The 18849-nt window shown below is 45.8% G+C and overlaps 1 protein-coding gene across 1 annotated transcript; it reads right to left on the minus strand.

Annotated features, from left to right (window-relative positions):
- Nucleotides 1–65: 65 nt before the first annotated feature.
- On the minus strand, nt 66–13518 carry LOC133387025 (cyclin-dependent kinase 4 inhibitor B-like). The gene is made up of 2 exons (XM_061630935.1): nt 12917–13518; nt 66–5709 (listed from the first exon to the last, which is right to left on the minus strand). The coding sequence occupies exons 1-2, from the start codon at nt 13118–13120 to the stop codon at nt 5452–5454; spliced, it is 462 nt and encodes a 153-aa protein (XP_061486919.1). The 5' UTR covers nt 13121–13518; the 3' UTR covers nt 66–5451.
- Nucleotides 13519–18849: the final 5331 nt, after the last annotated feature.

An 18849-nucleotide genomic window follows, 5' to 3' on the forward strand; every position in this document is an offset into this window, starting at 1 on the left:
GCTGCTGTACATCTAAGTAGCCTGAAACAACATTAAAAATAAACAAACACATACAGCGGTAGTAGAATAATTATTTTTATTATAAGATAGCACTGGTGGTCTCTCTGCTGGTAAGGGTGGTAGGGAGGGAGGCAGAGGCCACTACAGTAGGGCGCCGCTTTACGGCGCTTTGCTTTACAGAGATTTGCTAATACAGCGGCCTCAATTAGATGCAATTAAACTAAAGCACCACTCATACAGCGCTTGTTCCGCTTTCATGGTGGTTTTCGGGCATCGCATGCCATTCTATTCAATGGGTTCCGCTTTACAGTGGTTTTCGCTTTACAGCGGGGGTCTGGAATGTAACTCGCTGTATGAGTGGGGCCCTACTGTACTCAGATCTTTGCACGTCAAACCAAGTGCAACCCCCCCACTCAGCCAGCAAGCATAATCTCTCTCACTTAACCACCTCCCAAACCCTGCCCTGCCACAAACTAAGGGACACTCAATCAAGCAAACATTTTCTCCTGAGATGCAAAAAAGTTAAAATACTGCAAATGCAGCACAGTTGCCACTTTGTGTGCCAAAACATGTTGTCATCTTTCACCTCCACAGTTCTTTATCTCCATACTGCTGCTGCCTCCTTCTCCTCCTGTATTCATGTTCTTGCCCTCCGGCTCCTTTCTCCCTTCATTCTTCTCCACCACTGTCCATTTCCCCCCACAATTGTTTTCTCCACTCCACCCACATCTCACTCTCCACCTCCTCCCTCGTCGCCTTCTACCCACCCACAAAGCATGAGGAAAGAGTGACACTGCACAGAAGCCCAGTTTGAGGCACATGATTTTCACCCACAAATCAGAGGAGCAGAAGACTTCCCCTGCTCCCCCCCCAAGTAATGCCCAAAAGTAATTCTGGAAACGTTACAATTACTCCACAAAAGTAGAAAACCTACTCCTATTTCTATTACAATCAAAATGTAAAGGAATTACCCACTCGTTACTCAAAAAAGTAATGAATTACAAGTAATTCGTTACTTGTAACTAGTTACTTCCAAGCTCTGAACAGAAGTCTTTACTTAATTTTATCTCTCATGACACACTAATATTCTTTTGCACATAGACTGAGAGTGGCTACCCATCTACTTGATATAACCTAAAGAATAAGATGACTAATCTCATTTGGCAGATATTAAGATGCTGGAACTGAAGTTAAACCTAAAGCCCGTAGGCTTGGCCCATTGTCTGGATAGAGGAAGAAAATCTCCCTTAGAATTTTTTTTTAAATCAGAGGGAGGGTTTTCTTTTGAGACATAGGATTGTATCCAATATTAATTCTTCTTGAAGTAGACCCATTGAAATTAACAGACATAATTAGGTCCATTGATTTTGTTATGCATATGCAGATTAATTCAGCATTCTGAGCTGCATGTCCCAGTGTGTGTATTTACCTAAGAAGCAGGCTTTTACCCTGCATTTAAATCACTGAGACATAAGACTCAGTAAAATACGAAAAGCCTTTTTATTTATAGAAATATACAGTAGATGGGAAAGGCATACCTAATTCTTACTAAGTTGGAGGTGCAGTGCCCAGACTTGGATATTGCCCTCATGGTTCAGGAAAGAGAACAAAGACAGATGTCTCCTCTCTCCTTGGAGAGTTGAAGAAGAGGTAAACAGGAAGGAGGGTCAGAAGTGAGGTCAGTTTCCCTGAGAGTATCAGTTTACAATGGAAGGAAATTGGGTAGAGAAGAGCACAGGTAAAGGTAGGCAAGCCTAGCCAGCTGGAGGACCCTAACTCTAATTTCCTTCTGGAATGCAAACAGAACCCAAACAGGAGTTGCTCTTGCCCCACTTCCAACAGATTTCAATGGGACTCATCTGAGTATAATGTAGTTAGATACAACCCTTAGTTTTAATTAATGCTTGTAGCTCATTCCACCCCAAAGATTGGGCTGAGTGATGAAATGAGCCTCCACCCCAAGCAAAGTAGAGTAACACTTTATCAAATGCACTGGAATTTCCCCTCTGTTGAATTGGATTGTAATTCTATGGAATTACAATTGCTACAACAGGCAGAAAAACTATTAAGTGGTCTGTGAAGACCCTCAGCAATTTTCAAGTGGTGTGATGGGGGGAAAATGTTAAGGAACCCCTGGGCTACATATTATATCGGCACCCCATGGCATGCTTCCTATACTGCAGGCGTAGCCCTTTTTGATAACCTGTGTGTCTTGCTCTGTGCATGAATGTTGTGCATTGTGTGTTGAGTTGTCCTTTTCCCACTAGCAGCCAGTTATGATGTGAAATGGGAGCAGAGGAAGTCATGCCATGATGACAAGACTTCATGCTGTGAAGGGCACTGAGCAACATGTCTGGTGAGTGAAAGCCCTGCCATGGGGATGCTGATCCATACTGCAAATTTAACATACTAAACTTTTAGGTGTATTGTGAAGCTTGTGTGTGATCTCTGGTTAGCTGTTCTGAAAATTGGAGGGTTTCTTTTAACAGCAAAAAGTGAAGCTGTAGCTAAACAGGTTAACAGCTGGGTAATCTTGTTGCCTTTCTGTTCTGCATTTAATTAATAAACTTCTTTGTTAACTAATATAATTGATTTTATAGTTGTTATTCCACCCTGAATTTATTTGCCTGGCTGCTTGAAAGGAACAGGTCTGGATAAAAACCAATTAGGATTCTTGTGAGGGTGGTCCATAGTCTAACATAGTGCCACATATGATGATCTGGTTGGTATAGTTCACCTCTTTGGTACACTGTTTGAGGGTTTTCAAAACTGATATTTTAATTTAAATACACACATGAATAGTAAACAGCAGTAAAACTTGGATAAAGCAGCATAACACAAGGATCATATGTCACAGGCTAAGAATACTAACTAATCCAAGTACTTGATGGCTTCACTTTATGTGTCCTTCAGCAGTCCCAGTCAATTCAGTGGACTCAGATAGGTATGGCTGTAAACTTCATCACAATTGGACTCCCTGATCCAACCGTTCCTTCATGTAGAAGATTATCCCTTGATTATATACTGATCAGACTGTTTGTACTTGATTCCTCTCTACCAATTGTGTCCTTTCCAACTAAACTCTGAAGAGCAGGAGCACATATTAGTCTGACCTTTCTGATGTTGCAGAAAATGGTGTCATCGTGGTTAGCTAACAACTTGCAAGCTGGAAATCAGGCATGAGAAACCATTGGCCTTCCAGATGTTGCTGAACTATGCCTCTTCCACTGGCCCCAGGAAGCATGGCCAATGATGATGGGAGTTGTCTTTCAGCAACATCTGGAGAACTGAAGGTTCCCAACACTTGCTGTAAATGAACTGAACCAGAAGAATCAGTTACCAAAAGTCTGAATCTCCAAGGCCCTGCCAATGGCTGTCCAGATTCTGGAATCTGCCAGTCATCTATTTGAAATGTTCTTTAGATTATCACCTGGGAAGGAAGAACTCACTGTTTCCCACTGCATCTTCATAATAAAGTGTGTTCTCTAAGTAAGGAGGCAGAAAAAACCTTATTCTCTTATTCAGCAGGCAGAATGTACAGTGGTAGTTCTTACTATAGAAAACATACTCCTACCAGGCTGGTATAATACTTAAACATCCTCCAAACATCACTTACACCTTAAGGGTTTTTGTGGGACAGCACCACAACCTTTTGTGGAGCGTTACTTTGAAATGCATGCAGCTGAGAACTTAGCTCCAGACTAGGAGGTACCTAGGATAGCATTTACTGCCTTGCATATGTTTCCTGAATCAAAAGATATTCCAAAATAGCTGTTGGCCTAAATTCCTTTCAGAGGAGACAATACAGGTTATTAAAATGTTGTCTTTCATAGACACAACTCCCTGAAAGTTAGGTGTGCACCAGTCTTCATTAAATCAGTGGGGACTGAATGTGCTTATGATCCCTTACTTCAGTGGAACTTAGGTGTCTTGAACTTTCTCTGGATTTTACATTGTTTTTATAATGTTATCTGCCTAAACCCCAGGAGGGATACAAACATAAATAAAACAAATTACAGCCTCCTGGTTCAGGCAGCTTAACCAAGGGTGCTTCCAAAAGGGTGTGTTGTGGCATGGCTGCACCTCACGAATGCATACTTTTCATACTGGTCACACAATGTTGTTGGCATCAGAATGACAGCCTATATTTACCCCCTCCCTCCAATTCCTTTCAAGGAAAAATCAAATAAGTTTTGAAAAAATACACACAAGCTGTTGCCAGTGATGTGTTTGCAATATTAAATTTCTGTCTAGGACTGCCCAAACTTTATAGTTAACACTTTCTTTCACATTCATCCAGACGTTGCTTCCTTGAAAATCTGTCACATGATGTTAATAGGGAAAGAGTGGGAAAGCATCAGTTTGAGGTCTTGAGCAAATTGCAGAGGCAAAAAAAATGCAAGGGGAAAAAGGGGGTTTATGAGCATTAGCCTCACAATTATCTTGCAAAGGCCATCCTTCATCCTTTCCTTCCACCATTAATTGTTCCCTTAAAACCTTCAAGTAACAGCTGCTGTCTGTACACGTTGGTGCAAATGAACACCAATGTAACATCAATGGAGTGCATTTTGTCAGGAGATCACAGGTTGGCACCTTCATTCTTCCCAATACTATATTTCGAAGTACTATCTACACTTCAACCATGAAACCTTTCACACCCCAGAAGAACAATAAATTAAAATTCTTTTTTAAAAAGAGAAGCAATGCAGGTTCATCGGGAATGACCAGGCCAGGGCTTGCAAATGTAGTGCGGGTATGGGTGTTGCATGTGTGACTAACATGGGATGGGGAACCTGAGACCCTGGAGATGTTGTTGGACTTTAGTACCCATCAGCCCTATCATCTGTGGACAATGGCCAAGGATGATAGTTGTAGCCCAGCAAGTTCTGGAGGGTCACAGATCCCCAATCCCTGGACTGTCACCTCAATTTTCTTTCTTTTTTTAATCCTTGTACATAGAAAACTAACATGGGTAGGAGTGAGATTATGACACACAGTTCTCCATGTGCAATGGTTTTTTTACAGGGGAAGGAGGCAAATGTATAACCCTCCACCTGTAGGTGAAGTAGTATTGAATAGTCCAGTAGGCACAGGTTTGGGGTGGGTCCACACCATTTAAGCTGGTGACTTCCCCAAAAAAACACTGGGAACAGCAGTTTAAGGATGCTGATAATTTGTAGCTCTGTTAAGGGAAACCAAGTCCCAGAATTCTTTGAGGAGGGAGCTCATGTGCTTTAAATATATGGTTTGGATCTGCCCATAGTCTATGTTCCTTCAGTTCCATCCAGCTTGACTCTGGCCTGCGGGTTTAAGAACCATACTGTAATAGGCCAAACCCAGGGTTTCACCCCTGCCTAGTGCTATTTGCATTCGAAGTTCCCCGCCTAGAAGACATTCTCTGCATTGTCCTTTTAGGGATCCGGACCAACCTGGATCCCAAGTCAAAGCGTTTCAACCAGACACCTCTCGAAGGTAACTGACCACGTGGATCTGGCCGCTTTCTTCAGCCAGGTCTAGCGGGCGACGGCCCCACTGATCCCGCACGTCGAAGCGAGCGCCCCATTGCTGAAGCACCTGTAGCGTATCCAGGAAGCCCTCGCGGGCCGCGTCATGAGCTGGTGATGTGCTGGTGGAGGGGTCCGGCCGATTGGGATCCGCTCCTCTTTGCAGCAGCAGCTGAGCCACCCTGGGGCTTCCCATCATCATAACCTGAAGAAGAGGAAAGCCAAGTCAAGCAGCGGTAGAGCTAGCTTCAGCCTGCCCCTTTGAAGCTGCCAGGTTTGGCGGGAATAGCCAAGATCCTGAGCTTAATCGGAGTCACTCTGGATTAATTCATAATCATTCTTATTCCAGGATTATTCAGGGACTCCTTGTTTTCGAGACCTGTGTACTGTTCCCTGAATTACTCTGCCCTACATAACTGATCTGAACTTAAAAATGTGCTCTGTGAAAAAGTAAAAGTTGAGAAAATATTTATTTATTGAGGTGACTTATATACCGATTCACCCTTCAAAGAAGTTTCTAAACGGTTTACAGCATTATAATATATATATATATAAAACAAACCGACAATACAAATTTGACTTTTTAAAGCAACGCGGAGCCCTTCGGTCTCTGAAACGTCAATATAAAATAAAACAAGGAGCCCAGGTGTGGGGAATCCCTGGCTCTCCAGACGTTGCCGAACCACAACGGCCGTCATCCTTGGCTACTGGCCATGCTTGCTGGACTGTCAGCCGTCCGACGGGAGCGAGCGCTTGGTCTTAACGCGAGGCGAAGTAGCCTACAAACATCTCGGAAAACTTGAGGTTCAGTTCTAGGCGACCTGGCCAAAAGCCCCGGGACGCCGAAGGAATCCTGCGGCCTTCGAAGAAGTCGTCTTGAGGGTCGCTCCAGAAACGGAAACGCCTGGGACTGGAGACTTCGAGCAGCGGTTGTCTCCTCACCTCCACCCCGCACCCCCGATAGAGGGGCTCGAACTGGGAAGCTAGGGGGCCCGCTGTCCTAACATTTTTTTGCCCCCTCTATTTTTTAATCAAAAAGAATTAAATTATTAATGTTTTTTTTCCCTGCCCTCGACTTTTTTTATGTGCCTCCCCCTCTCCGAACCTTTAGGCTGCCTACGGGCCCGTGGAGAGCGGCTGCCGCGTTTCATACCGAAGTCAGATCGGATGCTCAAAGGCAGCTATTCCAGGAGCGGCGAAACAGCGTTCACAGCGAGTAGGACCAGATCGTTCCTACGGATTCCCTACCCCTCAACGCCAGCGGTTGGTTTTCTGCATAGTGGTGGAGTTGGCCTTTTCTCTCTGTCTGGGGTGTTTGGCCTCGTTGAAGAGCTCCTGAAAGTGAGACCCCTCTCTCCTCCCGAGAATCTTTTTCCTCGCGTTATTTTAAACAGTGCCTTTCTTTTCGACCACTAAGGTCGCAGCCCTAACCTCACTTACCTGGGCGTAAGCCTCACTGAATGCAGTAGGATTGACTTCTCCGTCGACATGGTTATGCGCACATTTAGTTGGGAAGAAACCACTTTCGAAACACAATTAGTACAAGGTAGATGACTTCTGAGTGTCCTATCATTGCTCAAGTGCTCATCGGTATAGATAAAATGAATTGTGGATAAATTAACCAAAATTCCGACCCAGCAGCAGCAGAAAAGGAAAGACCTGCTGCATTTCTTTGAGGGAGAGGGTAGACCAGATCTCCTTTGGTGGAGAGTTTTTTTGTGTGTCCCCCTTCGAATCCTGAACTAGGGAGCTACCCCAGAGAAGGCCTTATTCATGCAACCTTCTCAATGCAAATCAGCCCAGAAAGCACATTTCCTTCAAGGGTTCTGTTTTACGAAATAGTAATATATTAATGATCATGACCATTTGTTTTTTTAAAAAAGGTGACGTTTGGCTAAGTTAGAGTATGACTAACTTTGTATATCACCCCTTGTTTATTTGAAAGCTAGTCCCCAAATGATCATGATGTAAAAGAAGAAGATCTTAGACATAGATCAAATAGTCTAATTGTTGGCTTCTTTTATATATATATATATATATATATATATATATATTACATGTTTTATATATTATATGTTTCATTTAGTGGTTTTATTGTAAAATCTATTCTGTATTTGGTGTTTACATTATACTGGCTGGTCTATGACCGAAATAAATTTATTCATTCATTCATTCATTCATGATCATGATGGGACGGGCTTCCAAATAAAACACGATGATAGTGATTATGTTTGTTAGATGTACCATGAGTATTATTTTTATTTGGAAGCGTGACCCATTTTTTTTAAAGCTGATTTTTCTTTCCCTGACATCATTCAGATAACAGGAGCCAGGAGGTTCTCTGTATCCCGAGGCACTCATAAGTTTGACTCGTCTGCTTTGGTTGAGGATGCCCCCGAGGAGACTGCAGCGACCAGTGACGCCCCAAACACTCTGCGAAGCCGCGGATAGGCTACAGTGAGGGAAGCGACCCTGCTGGGGAAAGGAAAATGAAGGAGACGAAGCCAAGGAGAAAACCAAGCAAATAAGCAACAGGGCGAGCGAGAACCGGAGCGCAAAGCGGCTCTTATCAAGGCCAGATGCTGACATTTATAGTGTTATAAAAATAAATGTTTACCGAAGGCCTGGATCTGCAGAGGGTGGTTTTCTTTTGTTGTTGTTGGACACTGTTTTTTTTTAAGAAGAAAAACAATAAGTTTGTCTTCAGGGTTAGAAGAATGACGCGGCCATCTCGGAGGGGAGTGGGAGGCTGGAGGGATCCAAATAAAATCTGAACTTGAACAGAATTTTGCCTTGGACCCTAAAGGGATATATGTGTGTGCGCGCGTGCGTGTGTTGTTCGCAGTCTCGGAGGAGTAGATGGATTTAATCGCTTTTACACCGACGCATCAGGCTGAAATGTGGCTCAGACTTTGAGTGTGTGTTTGGAGGCGTGGTTTTGGAAACATTAGGGCTGTCCTTTTCATTCAGACCTATTAAGGAAGTGCCAATCAAACGGCCAAGAGGCGTCAGCAACGGGATATTGTTTCTAAAGGAGGCGCACTTAAAAACAAAAAATCGCGACTGGTTGCCTGCGCTTCTTGTTCCCAAAGGAAACAATGAGAGGCGAGGAAGGGAGGGAGGAACCCTGAAGACCCCTTTCCCCCCTGCAGCACAGACTTTACACCGGGGATGGGGAATCTGTAGCCCTGCAGGTGGTGCTGGACTTTCAACACCCAGCCAGCAGGGCCAATGGTCAGGGATGATGGGGGTGATGATGGGGGATGATGATGACAAGTCCAGCAACATTTAGAAGGCGATGGGTTCCCCGGCCCGCTTCAAACACGGAATTGTATAGAGTTGATTGTGGTAAACTGGCACAATTCAAAAAAGTCTGTTTATTTTAAATGAATAAACAAACGGTGACAGAGACTAACAATCCTGCCTGCCAACTGCGTGCAGACCAGTTTAAAACGGTTTAAGAGCGCCACCTTATCTCTATATCCGCTAGAAAATAAGCCCCACTGTGTTTAAAGACGTCAGGCGGGGCGGGCGTCGGCGGCTTTGCTCCCATGAGAGTGTGGCTAGGACTGCAAGTGAAAGCAGCGGTCCTATGCACTTTTTACAGGGGAGAAAGTTCCACTCAGCACCAGCCCAGTCAGAGCTAGTGTTGCCTAATTTGCCTTAAGGGGAGGCTGTCAGGATCATATCTACATAGATCAGAGCTTGGAAAAGTTATTTTTTTGAACTACAACTCCCATCAGCCCAATCCAGTGGCCATACTGGCTGAGGCTGATGGGAGTTGTAGTTCAAAAAATAACTTTTCTAAGCTCTGACATAGATAATATATATGAAGCAAAGCGTTAGCAAGGGGGAAAAAGTTATTTATTGAATTGGCACATCACAGGTAGTGAATTGGGCTCAGAGTTTGCAGCCAAAGGGGGAGGGGGAAGGGCAGAAAACATTTAGCTGATATCTTGTCCCAGACGGCTGTTGCCCCATTGGTCTTCTAACAAATCCACTTTAGCACAGAGGGTAGACCCCCCAACTTCAAGCCAGGAAGGATTTTAAAAACAAAAACAAAACCTTTGTTTTATAACAAAGAGCACATTCTATGACTGGAAATTTTAATGGGGTACTATGATTTCTTCACTCATCTCATACTGGAGTTAACTGGCATTAAAACAGCGGATGTAAGCACCCTTAAGCTGCTATCCTATCTGTACCTGTTTATGTGGCAAATGGTGCAGTCTTTTTTTTTTTTAAAGGTGTTTTTATTTGGTTTTTAACACAGATACACAGAGCATCCACAGTATATTCAACAATGAGAATAGTATTAACAGGGGGAAAAACAAAGGTAAAAGATAAGAGAGATACAGAATAGATAAATATCAGGTGAGGGTGCAGGTTCAAGCCAAAGGTTTATCCTTTTTTGTTCTACAGAATCCAACCCAGTGTAGGCAGTCAAAGGTGCTTGTGGGCGGCCAGAGGCTTGCAGTTGCCATCTTTCTGATTTTTAATATGGCCTGGACCAGCCTTTTCATGCTCCATAAACCTTATCTGCTTCATTTCCCTTTCTCAGTACCCTAAGTTTGTGGGTGAATTTCTCCATTAGTGCCAATTTCCACATGTCTTGCTACCAGCTTTCCAGCAAATGAGAATCCTATGTCCTCAGAAGTCAGTCCTACTGAATTGCTCCCAGGTAGGCAGGATTAGGACTGCAACCTAAGTAAGGCTGCAGCCCTGTACAGGGTTCCTTGAGAGTATGTCCTGTTGGCGTCAGTGGGGCTTACACCCGAGCAGACATATCCAGGATTGCACTATAAGACAATGGGACTTACTTCTGAGTAGACAATGATACATGAATAGACATGTATAAGATTGTGCTGTAACTGTGAAATTGGTGCATGTGATGCAAAGGGTTCAGCTGAAAATATTTGTAGTTATTTCTCATGCAGTGCTGACCGACATAGCTCTTGCCAGAAGACAGAGGAAGTAGGGGATGACAAAAGATGAAAGGTGAACTCTGCTTTATAAATGTATAATAACAGCTTTCTAGATCCAGCGCTGCCTGGAGATGCCAGGAATTGAACCTGGGACCTTTCTGGTGCCAAGTAAATGCTCTGCCACTGAGCTACCGCCCTTCCCCACATTTCTATGATCTCCTTTCTGTAATATTTATAGTTCTCTATCTAGTAACATAGAACTGCCCTCCCTCGCCCCAGTGCTATCTACTATGGATTTTCTTCCTTTCTTATGAGAACACTGGTGAAATCATTACGAAGCATCCTATAAAAACGGAGAGAAAAAGACAGGACATGATCCAAGTGCAATGAGGCACTTTTAACGGCCCAGCCCTTTGCAAAAGAAAGAAAGTGCCACTGCGTTGAATGGGGTCGATTTAGGATTAAAGGTCAAATCCCAGTTCTTCCAGGGAAAGACTTTTAGGCTGCAGTTCCGCCCACGCTTGCCTGGGAATAAATAGTCCCAATTGAATGCAAGACTTACTTCTGAGTAGACAGGCCTAAGACTCCAGGGAAGGGGTCAAGCGGACGGGAGGAAACGGGACACTCTTTCAAATATATAGCCTTCCCTAACAACGCTCTGCAGCGGATCAGAAAGAAGAGGAAACGCGGAACCTCTCCTTTTGGGAACAGCTTGTTCTGAGCGGGAGTTTGACCAACCAGCTGCTCCTATACCGATCCAGGTTCCTTTCAGTTATTATCGCAATGAACAACTCAGTAACACCCTCCCTTTATTCTGAGGAGTCCTCAATGTTGTTTGTAACGCATACTTTCTGAGGAGTTCACCTCGAAGAGGTTAGAATCGGGCTACCGGGATATAAGGATCGGGCCTTAGACTGTAGTGCAGTAAGCCTGCAATCCTATAGCCGCTTACTCGATGGAATCTACTTCTGCGCAGAACTGCACACCTTAATACACGATCTCTGTTCCGTTCTGCTCGTTCGTTCTGGACAGAGAGCCGCGCTTGAAGTAGCTCTCAGCAACTCCAAGGCGCTGGGATCAGTAAATCTGAACTTGACCCCTCAGCCTCCAATTATGGGGGCAAAACGTTACAATACCACCGGGGACAAAAAAGGAAGGCCGTTTTCGAGAGATTTGGCCCCAGCTCTCTGTTGAAGCCAGCTTTCCCCGTTGTTAAACAACGCCCTGAGATTAAGTAAGATGATATGAATATGACTGAAGTTGACGATGAATTCTAGATTTTAGTCTAATGTCTCAAGTTGTTTTGGGCTTGCAGCAATTCCCCGCCCCGGTGGCTGCGGACACCCCATACATTTAAAACACGTGGCTTCCCCCCAAGAATTCTGGGAACTGTAGTTTGTTAAGGATGCTGGGAATGGTAGCTCGGCGAGGTAAACGACGGTTCCCCGGATTCTTTAGGGGGGGGGAATGTGCTTTGAATGCTTGCACTGAAGCGGCTGAGGAGCCGGGCCTCAGAAAGGGGTTTCAAGAGACTGGAGGCTGGTATAGAATGTATCATTATATATATTGTGGAGGGGGGAAGAGAAGGGTCTGGCACTGTCCTCGGTTGCTCCGATTTTTTTTATTTTTGCGGTTGCTCGGATCTTTCTGCTCTCATCCTTTGCTTATCGCTTTAGTCGTTGGCCAAGGTTGATCTAAGCGTGGGCGTGGGGATGGACCCAGTTTTTCCCCCTTTGGGTTCATCAGAGTAACTTTTCTAACTTTCGAGGGATCCATTCAGCACTGTCGGCAACAGGGGTGAGCGAAAAGTGCCTCCCCCGCCCCCATATCACCCCCGGCAACTAAATGGCTTGCTCGCTCGCTAAGGCAGTGAGCACACCCAAAGCCACTTCGGACCTGGATGTAATCCAGGCTTCTCACGCATTTGTGCAGCAGCTTTGCTCCAAACTCCACTTGGGATTTTTTGGGGTGTGTGTGAGGTAAGAGTGTGTGACTGTCAGTCCCCTATTAAAGCGTTTGGAAGGACAGAATGCGTAGGGTCAGTCCTAGGCTGAGCCGCAAAAGTAAGTTCCATTGAAATCAAGCGGAGCTCCCCAGTAAGAATACTTTGGGCCGGGTCCGTGCATTTATACTTCCAGCTAAGTATGTACAGAACTGAAGCCAAAATCGAAATGAACTCTGGCTCGGCTCGGGTCTGCCTCTGGATGCTGCCTGACTATGGACTGTCAAAGCCAGATCTCCAAAAATGAGGAAGCTGTCATAGGCTGCAGTCCAAAACATGTCTACTGAGAAGTAAGCTCCATTGTGTTCAATGGGACTTACTCCCAGGTAAGTGTGTATTGGACTGCAACCTTAGCCCCCGATCGGTACTCACTCCGCGCAGAGTCTCTATACCTCGCCGTTAAAACCTCAACGCGGCCCCTTTTCGGTCTCTCGCACCCACCTAAGTCTCTGACGTTCCTCCTTATGCACCCTGGAAGGCCTTACCTGGATCGGGGTCCTGCCGAAGAAATTCACCGCATTGGGATCTGCCCCGCTGTCCAGCAGCCTGCCCACGGCCTCCAAGTCTCCCCGGGCAGCTGCGTTTGCCAGCTGGTGTGTCCTGCTGTTGTCCCCACCTCGTTCGGCGCTCCAGCCAGCAGCAGGATCCATTCTCACCAATGCCAGCAGCACTCCTGGGGAGGGAAGCATCTGTTCCTCCAGTCCCTGCAGCCCTTGGGCGCTGGAGGCTCCGAACCCCGTCTAGGAGCCAGATGCTCAGATGGAGGAAGGGAGGGATCCAAAGTACGCCCGAGCGGCGCGCGACCAGACGGCGATCTTGTCTCCTTCGCCCGTGGCCCTTCTCCTGCCCGGCGGTTTCACTCGTTGGTATCTCTCCACTCTTTCCTCTTCTCTTTTGGTTTCATTCTTTTCTCGATTCTCGATGGACTTTCCCCGCTTGGGCGCAGAGCGCGGGCACCCTTTTCTCAGTTAGAGGAGCTCTTCGCTGCGTTAAGAGTCTCCGCTCGTCCTCCACCACCGCTTGCAGGTCTGTACGCGTTCTGGTGCCCGATCGCTGGCTCCCCCGCTCGGTAGCCAAATGTCACGAGAAGGAAAACACGCTTAAGAGGACGGAACGTAGCAGCCGGAGCGCATGCGCACAACAGAGACCACAACACTACCCTTGAATTTCCGCTATGAATCTTCGGTCACTCGGAAAACGCCCTCGGCTGCTGAACGGTCTCTCGGTGGAACTCGCCAGCCTCAGGGTCTCTTTGTACACTTATTAGGCACCCTACTTCTCTTGTATGCCTCTTTCTCCCCGCTGGAAGCAAACTAGCAGAAAGCCTGGCTCCTTGCTAGGTTAATTTTTTTCTACATACAAAACAATTCCCATACAATTCAAGGGTTGTCATTATTCGGCCCGTGGGCGCATTTGGAATTTTGAGAGGACCATGTGTGGTATTCCCTCCGCTTGCTTCATGTAACGCAAAGAATCTTGGGAAGTGTAGTTCTGGGAATTGTAGCTCTGTGAAGGGTAAACAATGGTTCCCAGCCATGGGGAAACCATGTGATTTAAGAGTGCATTATGTTGGTACTATTAAGTACTGCTCAGCTGATGAGCAATAACCCAGAGAAATGGTGAACAAGTGTGTGACGTTGTTGTTATTATTAACTGCATTTCTATCCCACTTCCAAGCAGTTCGTGGTACATGGGTCTCCCCCTCCTCATTTAATCCCCACAAAACCCCTGTGAAGTCGGTTAAGTTGAGAGGCAATGACGAGTCCAAGGTCACCCAGTGAGTCAAATGGCTCAGTGGGGATTCGAACCCTGGTTGCCCAGGTTCTATGCCAACACTCTAACTACTACACTGCACTGTCTATCTGTAGGAGCAGATTTTTACTCTGCATACAATCACTGAGGGTGTACGTTCTGGTAAAATAAGAAAAGCTTGTTTATTTAAGAGAGTATATAGTTGACAGTAAAGAGTTTTGTAGTTCTAGCTAACTAGCTATGGAGGTGCAAAGACCAGGCACGGTCTTTAATCTCATTGTTTTGGTCGAATATGCCTTCTCTCCTCCAGAGATGAAGAATAGGAAGGCGGAGCTGGAAAGTGTGTTCAGCATTCCTAAGTGGTATCAGTTTTCAGGAAGGAAGATTAGCAGAAGAACAAAGGACAGGTATAACCTAGGAACCTGGAGGTCTCCTCTTTATCTCCCTTCAAACATGCAAACCCCAACCCAGTTCGAGTTGTATTCCCACAATGCCAATACATTAAATATGCTTTAAATGTTTGTCGTAGATCTCTCTTACACCCTTTGATTTTCCATGGGGTCTAAGAAAAGGTTTGATGCAGTAGAACTAAAATAGATCCTCTTGAATTTGCACGATTTTACATGGAGTTCCCCTCCCCCACAAAACCACAGAGCTGAAAGAAGATGTGTGAAAGAGTGTCTCTTTTCTAATGTCCTTCTTCAGCTCTATTTACTTTTCAAGGGAGAAAAAAAGGGAACCATTCTTGCCGCTTCATGGCAAAGGGGGCAGTGAGTAGAAGAGGAAGCTCAGAAGCTTCAGAGGGGAAGTCCTCAAGGGAGACTTTGTGTCCATGGGCACCACATGGGTGACCCCATTATGACATGTTTACTCAGAAGTTAGTCCCATTGTGTTCAAGGGCATGTAGGCACTAGTAAGTGCATTAGTAAGCCTCAAGGAGTTTTTGTCATGGGCGTATACTCAAGGAGGACTAAGTTCTGCTTTGGGGCTAGTCTGTTTTGTACTGTATTGTTTTAGTGCTGTGATACTGTCTTGAATGTGTGGGACCAAGGTGGCTAAACTGTGGTCCTCCAGATGAATAAGCCTGAGTTGGGCAACCCCAAGCTCAGGGATCAAATGTGGCCCTCCAGGCCTTTTTATCTGATCCTCATGAGGACTCTTCCCAGGTGATGCCCATCCATGCCCCCCCTCCCTAAGCTACACCCTTCAACGGCCTCCTCAAGTGCTTTTACCTGGCTGTAATGTCTCTGTGAACTATGATAATGCCTCTTGCCTGCATGGATGGAGAGATGTTTGTGTGGAGTGTGGCTGTATGTAGAATCTTCTGACTTTTGTGTAGTAGATTGTAGCCTACTGTACAAAGGTGTCATACCTGTTGCTCCACCCACCACTGGTGTATGGCCCCCTCAGCTAACCCATAGCCCCAGCTCCCATCATCCCCAGCCAGCATAGCCACAAGTCAGGGATGATGGCTGTTGTGATCCAGCAACATCTGGAGGTTTACGAGTTAGTCACCCTTTGCCATAAGGAGTTACAGCCCATCTTGGCTTCTTGATCTGCGATGCATCTGATTCCAAAGACTTGTTTATTATGGTCACATCTTACATTTTTAGGGAGTCTGCTTTAAAAAACTGGGCAGGCCAGTCTTACTGTTTAGATTCAAAAAGCCAGAGCTTCACAAGTGCTTACACTAATATAAGTACTCTGATACTTTTCCCGGCTGCAACTTCAAAAGCACAATAACAGTAGGAGAAAAAAGAGCAAACAAAGCAAAACAGCCACACCTGCAGAGTTCCTAGCAATGTTGTCCCCACCCACTAATCACAACATCCCTCCTGAATCCCCTAGAAGCACAAATGAAGGCATTCTGCAGACAGCCGCCCATTTTCTACAGGAAATGCCAAGGTCACAAGACAGAAGGACAGCTCCACAACGCGTGGTGTAGAAAACATGCACAGAGAGCCCCTCGACTCTCCAGGAGAGAAGGGTTTGGCTTCCAGTATGGGAATAATGCCTGTGTGTTGAGATTTAAGATTATGACTTGATATTTGTAGGAATTACATATAATCCTCTGTACATCTGAATCTGATTAGATACATTGATTTCTAAGGGACAAGATTACTTGTCACCCTTTTCATTTCAGACACTGAGTACTATTAGCTAGACAAGCCTAGGCTTGCCTAGATGTAAGTTCCATAACAGGGAACCCTCTCAGGGCAAGCCTGGACTTGCCCCATGATATGCTGCAGAATCATTCCTACCTTATGCTGTGTAGTCAGTTTCTAGAGTTCTATGAATATACAGCCTTTGTCAGGGTTCAGAAGCTAGCAGAAACTATGCTCCCTGAACTACACGCTTCATCTTCTTCCAGGAGAACAGACAAGGCCTTGAGGTTTTTTTACTCAAAGCTTCTGCCTTTGTCTGTAAGATGTAACCAAATAAAATCAAACTTGCCTGTCTCTTGTGTCAGCTAGGGCAAGAATTATTCCATCTATTCCCAATGTTCAGTTGGGCCTTTTGTAGTTTTACTCCTGGACTGCTGTCTGTTGTTTTCACAAATGACCAGAGCGAGAGACAGACTGGCTTGGCTGCTTTTAATTTTCACCATGTCCCCTTCATCCCATTTAGCTGTACCTCTCCCCATGTTTGTTTGGTGGATTACAGTACCAGCGACGGCTGGTTATTGCCCCAGCAGACCTCCTTAGTGTCCCCCTCACTTCATACAAAGCCAGTGTGACGAAGTGGTTAGAGTGGTTGGACCAGGGTTCAAATCCTCACTCGGCCATGAAGCTCACTAGATGACCTTGGGCCGTTCACAGTCTCTCAGCCTAATTTATCTAATAGGGTTGTGTTAAGGGTTAATTTCTTTTACTGTATAGCACCACCTTTAGGATGGCATCTGTTATAACTTAGCACGTCCAGTTTGCAACCGATGCCCTGCATCCGCCATCTTAGTAATATAAGCTGATCATGCACTATGGCCGGAAGCATGACTCAGGGAATACACTGGTGGGACCAGTTCAATGTAACACACTGTAATATTACCTATGGAGTTCCTACTGTAAGCTTCCTGTAAGTTGTTTACTGAGGGGTATAAATATCGGGGGAACAAGACAGTCTGGGTCTACCGCACTCACTCTGAATTGCTGGTGTGAGTGCTGCTTTTTTAAAATAAACTATTTTTAAAGTTTTTATCCTAAACTGCTGTTAGCATCTTGTTTTGACCAGAGCAAGAAACGAACATTATTTTCTCACAACAGTTGTTATGAGGATAGAATGGAAAGGGGGAGAAACATGTATGCCACCTTCAGCTCCTCAGAGGAAAGGTGGGATATAAATGAATAAATACAGACCAACTGCATGGTTCATTACCCCCACTGGAGGAAAAGGGGTTGGGTGGGGTTTGGTGTTCCCTTACTCTTACTGCAGCAAGCTACTAGAGCAGCCTTTCCTAACCTTTGGGCCCCCAGATGTTGCTGGACTACAATCCCCATCATTTCTGACTATTGGCCACACTGGCTGGGGATAATGTAGTCCAACAACATCTGGGGACCCAAAGGTTGGGAAAGGCTATACTAGAACAGAGGTGTTGTAGGCCTCCAGATGTTGCTGGCCTCCAGCTCCCATCAGCCCCAGCCAGCAGGTCCAATAGTCCAGGCTATAGTCCACCAATACCTGTTAGCTTAGAGGTTCCCCACCCTTGCACCAGATAAGATGGATAAAATGCAGACATGCAGGTGTTGTGGGTTATGTGAAGGTACTTAGATGAGTAAGAAGCAAGGAAGTCCATTTCTGCTAAACCCACATTAGTATAGATATACTAGAGGCTCCACCCCCACTCGCTTTGCTTGCCAACCTCGCCTACTGTTGCCAGTGCACCTCCATGGGTTGCCAGCACTCCCCCTCCCCCCAGGGTCACCTGCCAGCCCTCTCTCCCTCCCCCATGGGTCACCAGCCCCACTCGCTTGTTCACCTGCTCACCACAGATGCCACCACTACCAGGTGCCTCAGGCACCGTTGCTGTCACTGCCACCGGGCACCGGGAGACTCATCGAATCATAGAATAGTAGAGTTGGAAGGGGCCTATAAGGCCATCAAGTCCAACCCCCTGACTCATGCCACGCGATGCATGCCACCGCTGGGTGCCTTGTGTGCCGCCGCCTGATTTGGGTGCCTCACACGCTGCTACCACCCAACTTGCACGACGTGTGCTGCCACCACTGGGTGCCTCGAGTGGGCGGTGGTGGCAGTGGCAGAGGCACTGCTGCCCTTCCTTACTGCATCATGCTATGCGTGAATGCTTACAAAATATTATATGGGAAGACAGCTGAAACAACCAGAACTTTTATTTAACATAATTAGTAATTGAGAGAGTTCTGAGTTCGTTACAGAGGAATGACTGACCTCAGCAGACTAACAGGGTACCTAGAATGGCTTCCTCTATACTGTCAATATGACTGCTTTCAGAGGCATCAGAGGCTTGATAGAACTGGGATGGGGAAACTGTGGCCCTCTAGATGTTGCTGGACTCCAGCACTCATCGACCCCATCCCGAATGGCCAATGACCAGGGATGATGGTGGTTGTAGCACAGCAAGATCTGGAGGGCCACAGATTCTCCACCACTGTGCGGGCGAGTCTCTGGTGCTCTGAAAGTAGTAATGATA

This window comes from Rhineura floridana, chromosome 1 (assembly GCF_030035675.1).
Source record: "Rhineura floridana isolate rRhiFlo1 chromosome 1, rRhiFlo1.hap2, whole genome shotgun sequence".
In the NCBI taxonomy this organism is placed as follows: Eukaryota; Metazoa; Chordata; class Lepidosauria; order Squamata; family Rhineuridae; genus Rhineura; species Rhineura floridana.